This window comes from Anas platyrhynchos, chromosome 5 (assembly GCF_047663525.1).
Source record: "Anas platyrhynchos isolate ZD024472 breed Pekin duck chromosome 5, IASCAAS_PekinDuck_T2T, whole genome shotgun sequence".
In the NCBI taxonomy this organism is placed as follows: Eukaryota; Metazoa; Chordata; class Aves; order Anseriformes; family Anatidae; genus Anas; species Anas platyrhynchos.
Window position 1 is genome coordinate 17,345,778 of NC_092591.1, and position 8,345 is coordinate 17,354,122.

The following is an 8,345-nucleotide window of genomic DNA, read 5'->3' on the forward strand; positions in this document are numbered from 1 at the left end:
CAGCTTCTTGTGTTCTAAACACTGCTTCTGGTATATTACAAACTTGCCTCTCTTATAGTAATTCGAAATCAACATGTAAAGAAGACTTCCAGATGTTGGTATTAGAGAGTTTTTTGAAAATCAGTCCAAAACCTGTGTATTTGAAGGTATCTCTTTAGTGGAGTCTGTGTAATAAGTAAACAATGAAATAAAAAGGGCTACTATGAAATTCCATTGTGTCAGTTGAAAACATGACTCTTAGAAAGAATTTCTTTGCTCACACCATAAAGAAAACAGCTTTTGAAACATGTCATTGTTGAATGGACAAAAAATAAAAATGCTTTTTCTCATCTTCTAATTTTATTGGTATTGCCAGCTTAAAAGGCCAGGTTCTATAAAGCAGGGTTTCAGCTGCATCATAAATTCAGCAGTCTTCAATTCTACATCATGTTAAAGAACAGAAGCCTGGGAAGTCAATGTAATGAAGGGTTATTTAGCAAACAACTTGCAGGATGCTTTGCTTCCACTGAGCCTCCACAGAGCTGGACTCAACCAGCCTGTCTACTTCCTGCTTGTTGTTTTGAAAGTTACTATTTTAGGTTCAGACATGAACTTAGTATGGGATATGCAGGCATCCCAATATAGATGCGGTTAGTGCATCTTTCTGTTAAAAGACATATAGAGAATTATGTTGCTCCTGTTGAAAAGTACTGGATAGGAAAAAAAAATCAGGGAATACACACAAAAAAAAAGAAAAAGAATTCATACAGCATATGTGACCATTTGGAGGAATGATCAGTAGAGGAATTTGGGGATTGCTTCTGTGAAGTTACCATTGATCTGTGAGTTGGGGTCCAAAGATATTAGAAAATATACATCAAGACAGATCTAATGTTTACATGTCCTTAAACCATATACGGACTTTATATACGGCTTTAAGTGTGGGTGTTTGAGAAACATGCTATATTTACCTAATCAACAGAACAGTCAACCCAAATTAGGACATTTGGACTGTAACTTTCTTTCTGTACATAACCAATTTCATTTTCAGCTCAAGAATGGAGGTCTTTCTAAAACAATGTTATTGAGATTCTTCATTTATTTATTGGCTATATGCCTTCACCATTGAAAAAAGATGATTGTATTAATTACCTATCCTCATTGTCTTAATATTTTTGCTGTCTACCTTCAGATACATTTTTGCACAACATTTTAGTATGGAAAATTGACTTTTCTGATTGTGAATTAACCTATAACAACAGTACAGAATGAAAAAATACTGTTTTATAGCAACTGTTACCTCTTATACATAATGGATACTCTCAGGTTTTCCTTATTGATCTGCTTGCGGTCTAGCAATCATTTTTTTCCCTTCGTAGAGAGTTTGAAATTAATTATTTTGTATTCAGTCATTCACTTTTTTGTATTACAGAATTACATAAGGCTGTAGGATTTCTTATACTGAGACTTTCCTTACCATTGCATAGATCAAACAGTGAAGGTAACAGCAAATTTTTGCTCATCTCTCTTCTCTCAAAAGTTCAATGGAAGTTAGAAATCAGTAACTTCATCTTGGCCTCAGCCAGTTTCCTGAAGACTTAGCTTCACTCTTGGATCTTTCTTGAGAAATATACAGATAGAAAAGAATAGATTGCCTTAAATACTCTCCTGAACTGACAGTTTGTCTTTCGTCAAGTCTGTGATGCCACATTCCAGCTGTTAGGCTGAAATTTTCAGGACCAGCTGTACTAAAGTTTCATTACCTTGGTGTGAAGAGTAGGCTTGGCTTGAGATTGCTCTGTTCTGTGACCTTCTGTGCTTAAATGGCATTGATCCCAAGTCTCACAGAAAACTTATCTCTGTTGCCTTTGAGATTCATGCCAGACAGCTGTTGATACACAACTGAGCAATTCTAGTCCTCTGTCCTTCGCTTTCAAATTATTATTTTGGATTTCTGTGCTCTTGTGGCAATATGACTTAAGCACATTACCACTTGAGGACCAAAGACCATTCAGTCCCAAGACAAGGCATGTACCAAGAATTCCACTTACAAGAAAGCTGTCATTCACAATATGCCAGAAGGAAGTGGAAGCTGAAGAAAATTTCTCTTTGTCTGTGGAAAAGACAGTTTTTCATTTCAAGCTTTTGTCTTTGAAACTTCATGACTGTTTAGTGTGTTGTCTTTGCTTTTTTTTCTTGTCAATGTTCCACAAATTATTTTTCCCATTGGTCTCTGCTAAATACTCATTTTCATTAATACTCCCAGGCAGAACTATTCTAACTTGCAGATACACAGGAGGCAAATCTACACATTGTGTTTTCTTATATCCCAGAGTACCGTTATTTGTACTTTTCCATTTTTTTCCAGTGTTTCCCAGTGCCTATTTACATAATGAGATTTTTTTTTTTTAGTAACAGATGTAGAATAGAAGTAACTGTTGTGTTCTAAACAATTTTCTAACCAGTGCTAGTATTGATTTTGTATTTGCTTTTCAGAATTTATTGTTTACAGATGAAAGCGATAATTCAGAAATAAAAATAATTGATTTTGGCTTTGCTCGTTTAAAACCGCCTGATAATCAGCCTCTGAAGACTCCATGTTTTACTCTACATTATGCTGCCCCAGAGCTCTTGAATCACAATGGTTATGATGAATCCTGTGACCTCTGGAGTTTGGGGGTCATTCTGGTAAGTGATTGGGTTTTTAAAATTATAATGTTATTGTATGTGTTTACTTTTTATTGAAATGCAAAGGACTTCATGCAGTTTCAGAGTTGAATTGGATAGATGATGCATTTGAGTGAGATGAAGATACTGCTGCACAAACAATAGGTTCCAAAGACAGATACTTTCAAGGGGTGGAGGTGTGTTTTTTTTTGTTTTGTTTTGTTTTGTTTTTTCCTAAGCAGTAAATTAAATTCAACATTTCTGTGTATGGAAAAACAGTCTGGTTCTTAGAAATATTCTTGTTAAGAGATTTTGCAGGCATCCATATAACCTTCTGAGATTTTCAGTTTAGAGAAGGAGTCAGTCTGCATTCTGATTTACAGAAAAATTATTTTCTATAAAAGTAACCTGGGTAGAAATACCATCATGTTTTGATTATAGTTTCCTGAAACTTATGATTGCTTTTTTTTCTAACAAGGGCTCCAGAGAAAGTCTTGCTTGTTTTAAATTTTTTATAGCCTTGAGGATGTGGAAGTTTTATTGTATAGCACTGGTGATGCTGTACAGACAACAGCAACTGCATATTTAGGGTTGTCAATAAACATATGGTGTTTGTTAATATTATTTTGTTCTTATGACAGTATACAATGCTATCAGGACAGGTACCATTTCAGTCTCAAGACAAAAGTTTGACATGTACTAGTGCATTGGAAATTATGAAAAAAATTAAAAAGGGAGAATTTTCCTTTGAAGGAGAAGCTTGGAAAAATGTTTCTGAGGAGGCCAAGGAATTAATTCAAGGTATGTATTTACAAATTCTTCATGCATCTTCTATTTCCAGCTGCAAAGATAAGATTTAGAGAGCTGTACAGTATCTGGATGCTCTGCCTAACCTGACAGAATAGTATCCACAGCTTGAGCTATGTACTTACCCCAATGCTGATAGTTTAGCATTTGCATTTCTTGGGGTTGGAAATAACTGAAGAGCTTTAAAGAGAGTGAAGCCACTTTAAAACATGTTTAAAAGCAGAATTTTTCTTTTTTTTTTTTTTCTTTTATTTTTGGTTTTGTAAACCACTATATTTTAAAATGTTTTAAAAGGTGAGCTTTTTCAGGAAACAAATGCATTGCTACTGTCTTTTCTTTGGACTATGTTTTTATGTGAGTTTACTAAGGCTTCTGTATTGCTGAGCTGCTTTGCTTCCATTTGCTGTATGTTCCCTTTCAGCATTCTGGGTATCTAATTAGGTTTTAGATATGAGGTAGACACCATTCTTAATTCTACTAAGGTGAAGTTCTGAATTTGTATAGAAGCAGGCTTGGAAGGATTTTTTCTGCCAAAAATGTAGGCGTCTCCAGATTCAAACCTAAGTGGATCATGCTGAGGATGTGGATCATTCTGAGTGTTACTCAGAATGTGGATCATTCTGAGGGTTACTGTCTTGAATTTCATCCTAGGCAGGTTCTAAGTGAACAAATCCTTTTGTAGTTTTGAGTTCACATGATAAGGAACATGAGTTATCAATCCAGGAGCAATTTCTTGCATTTAATGATTATTCCGGAATGAGTGATTGTTTAACATTCAGTGAACTTTATCTAGGATAAATATTGGCATATCTAGGATAAATATTGTCATGACTTCATTATCCAAGTCACACGTTATCTGTTAAAAGGGGATAAATAGCTCACAAATGAAGAGAATGTAATGTATTTCTACTAGGACTTCTAACAGTGGATCCAAACAAAAGAATTAAAATGTCCAGCCTGAGATACAATGAATGGCTTCAGGATGGTAGCCAGCTGTCATCCAACCCTCTAATGACTCCTGATAACTTAGGCTCTTCAGGGGGTGCCGTGCATACATACGTCAAAGCCACTTTTCATGTAAGTTCTAAGAAGTCTTACATCGTGTTCTTAAATTTTGTACTGTGTTGTTTGGTATGTTTTTTTCTTTCTTAAAGATATGTATTTGTCCTTATAATTCAGTGATTACCTATAACTGCATTTTTTTTTGTCTTCTCCAAACATTTATGAGTGAGTACAGTGAAAACATGAATGATGAGGCAAGGATAAATTTCTTGGAGACATTTACATGTATACTAATGAGGTTTCAGGGTTTGAGAGGCAGCTGTTCATGAAATATCTATATTAATACTCTATTTCTTAGAGAAATGTATTAAAAGGTCTTCCAGCTTTTGTAGAAAAGAGAAGAAACTTTCTATTTAACGTAAGTCACTCTTGGAATATTTGATCTTGTGATTACAAAGTCAATGTCATTTTTTGAATATACTTATTTCATATTTTTAATTTCATGGATACCTTTTTAGTAGCCTTGCTTACCCATCAATACCTATCTATTTTAAAAAGTTCAAATTGCAACTGTATTAAACAAGCATAGTATTGATTCTCATTATTCCTTCTACAGAAAATAAACCGAAACTGAGCATATTTGTAATGAAGTACCTGTATACACATTACCAAGAAGAGAAAAAGAAAATAATAGTTTTTGTTTGTTTGTTTGTTTTTTTGAGAGGTCCCAATATAGCAAAATTATTTGGCCTGAAGGAAAAAAGTGTAATTAAAATAAGTGTAGTTTCTGAAAAATGTAGTCTTAATACAGTTTAAGTCATAAAAATACTTCTAAATGTAAAAGAACGAGGACAGGAAGAAGTTAACAATGTCATGTATTATTCAAATACAGATAATGATGAATTGGGTCTTAGATACATGCAAAGGCCAGTAAAATTATTGTTGTAGCTAAAATAATAATTAGACAGTGTATCTTATAACTTACCATAGAGCATTCATGATAACCTATGAGCCATTAAATGTCTTAAACCTCTTAAAAAGCTTAGAATTACCTTTTATTTTTAAACAGGCCTTTAACAAGTACAAAAGGGAAGGATTTTGTCTCCAGAATGTTGACAAGGCACCTCTTGCAAAGAGAAGGAAAATGAAAAAAACAAGTACAAGCACAGAGACACGTAGCAGCTCCAGTGAAAGTTCACATTCTTCTTCCTCGCATTCTCATGGTAAAACTACACCTACAAAGACACTGCAGCCAACAAACCCTACAGACAGCAATAACCCAGAAACCATCTTCCAGTTCTCTGACTGAAAAGCAGAGAATATCTTGTCTTGAAGATTTACACAGTTATAAACTTGGTAGTACCTTTATTGTCTTCTCCCACCCTTCCTCCCTGTGGCTTACAGGCTACAGAAATGTCTGTCGCTTTAAAAATGTATTTCAATCATACCTTTTTAGCTTTGTATTTCAATACATTTTTTTAGCATTAAGTTTGGTATCACTGGATATGGTATAATGCTATTATACAATCAACATTGTATTCTCTTAGGGATAAATTACTAGTGTGCAGTCAAGCTCATATTAAAGAGCTATGCTGCTCTTGGTACAGCTTGGAGGAAAACTGTTTCTCAGTGTCAGAATCTTTGTCCCGGTTTCTTCCCCACTGTTGAAAGAAAGAAAAACTCTGTAAAACATACAGAACTCTTGGATCTTCAACTTTTGCCCAGCTGTGTGAAGAATGTCACAGCATTTGATTCTTCCTGCACATAAGGAGTCATTGGTACAATGCACCAAAGCAGTATAGTACTTCAAAGCCTCTTAAATTTGTGATTACATTCTATCCCATTTATTTGAATTTTAATAACAAAATGAAGTGTTATGCAACTCTTATGTTGTTTTAAAAAGTTACTCCATATATCTTGTTTTAAACGACTGAGAATATGTCTTAGAACTTTTTTTTATTTATTTAATTTTTAAAAAACATCTAGGGTAAAAGTTGTCTGATAAGGTGAGGTGTCTAGTACTGTGATACAGTAATTTTTATTTCTACTTTTTGAAGTTATTAACTTTTAAAATGTTTTACAGATTCTAAAATGTAATGATAGAAAGTGAAATTTCATATTGAATGTTTGGAAAATGGTCACGTGTTAAAATATCTATTTCAAGAATTAACTATAATTTATATTTTCTTTTTATATTTACACAATAATTTTAAAATACTGAGATTTTTTTAAAGATACAAAAACTCCAGTTTCAACATTTGTTATTATAGGGTCCATACAAATATATATCAAGTTATTTGAATTTTGCATTGTGCAAATACAGCAGTTTAATAGTGACTGTAAAATATTAGAATATATGTTTTCTTTTTTGCACTTTATAACATCAAAATGAGATGTTTTATAATAAAGTGCACTCAGATTTCTCTTCCTACAAGGTGCTGAGCACTGTTTTACGTGGTTGAATGACCTGAAGTCTACCTTATTTGGTGGTTGTGGTCATTGTGAAGGAGAATTCTGTACTTTGCAGGAGTGAATCCCTGTATATTATCCGCTGTTTTCATTCCTTACTTAAAACTGCAAAGCTCTTTCTATCTTGCTTTTACATTGTATATAACAAATACTAGACCTGGGCACCTTGTGTAGTGTAGATGTTAACAACTTATGCACTGGGAATACTAAAGGGAAATTATATTGAACACTGTGCTTCACAACTTGTTCACTGTGGTGTTCTACAGTGAAGTATTTCCTACTGTGATAGTATAGTATGTACATAACTGTTTGGAATCATAAATGTGACTTACAGAAACATCAGCATAAACTTTTAAATCAGCATATTTTATAAATTTATGGCGAGCCCTTTTATTGCTCGTATTCTCAATGACTAGAGATAACTTAAGTGCTAAAGAAGACTCCAGTTTTGCAAATGCTTACACTTGTAAGTTTCCACTGAAGTCAAAGAAAGTCCTTGTGTAAAGTTAATCAAATGCCTAAATTTGTGTGATGGAAGACTAATTGACATGGGGATTTTGTTAACAGCTTGTTCTACCTTGAAGGAAACTAATCCAAACCCTATGCAAAAAGGTTATAGGAATTGTTTATATCAGTGGTTTTATTTATAGAATTACATCAGATATCAGTATTGACAAATACAATACATCCATGTTTACAGGGATTGTGTGTATCAAAACAAGGCTTTAAAGCCCAACATGTTTGTTCTGTGTTTCTTTAATATTAATAATGGCATTCTGAGGTTTTGGAATTGCTCATGTGAAATAGTTTACTACTTTCTTGATGTGAATGTCAACAGTAATTGCAGCATTAATTTCAGGTTGATGTGAATATTGAGATTTGCACTGTTTATGTAGAAGTAGTATATTTAAAGATCAATATATGTGCTAATAACACAACCAATTTTAAGTGGCCGATGTTAAAATATTGAAAAATAATTGTCAATGTAATATATTCAGGTTTGCTTTCTGAATGCTCTCTTTGGAAGTGATCTCAATAGTGAACATGGCTCATTTGTAAAAGAATACTTTCCCTCTCCCCAATAAACTTGCTGTAAATACAAAAAACAATCCACAATACTTGTTATGCAGACAGTACAAGTCAATTGGGGTGGGAAGAGAAGGTTGTTTTTAAAGTTTGCACTTTGAGGAGTTCTTGGAATTTATTATCCTCATAGCGAGGACAACAAAAAAGCGATGTTGGGATTTGATTTCATCCAAGTGTAAGAAACCTTTGGCTACCAAATAGTTTTTGGAATATTGTGACCCATCTGAAATGACTTTTTAAACATAATACGTAATCATTTGTTTCCCTCTTGGGAAGTTTAAGCTGATGCCTGACAAACTGATGAAATGAGAAAAAGGAATGTTCACACAAGATAA

At 33.6% G+C, this 8,345-nt stretch overlaps 1 protein-coding gene across 2 annotated transcripts in view; it reads left to right on the top strand.

Annotated features, from left to right (window-relative positions):
- The window catches only part of RPS6KA5 (ribosomal protein S6 kinase A5), a 75,549-nt gene extending 67,516 nt beyond the window's left edge, over positions 1-8,033 (top strand). For both annotated transcript variants that reach the window (XM_038179657.2, XM_021279046.4), the window contains 4 exons: positions 2,476-2,667; positions 3,288-3,447; positions 4,367-4,530; positions 5,525-8,033. In XM_038179657.2, coding sequence (XP_038035585.1) covers positions 2,476-2,667; positions 3,288-3,447; positions 4,367-4,530; positions 5,525-5,764 — 756 coding nt within the window. In that variant the 3' untranslated portion in view covers positions 5,765-8,033. The remainder of the gene's footprint in view (positions 1-2,475; positions 2,668-3,287; positions 3,448-4,366; positions 4,531-5,524) is intronic.
- Positions 8,034-8,345: the final 312 nt, after the last annotated feature.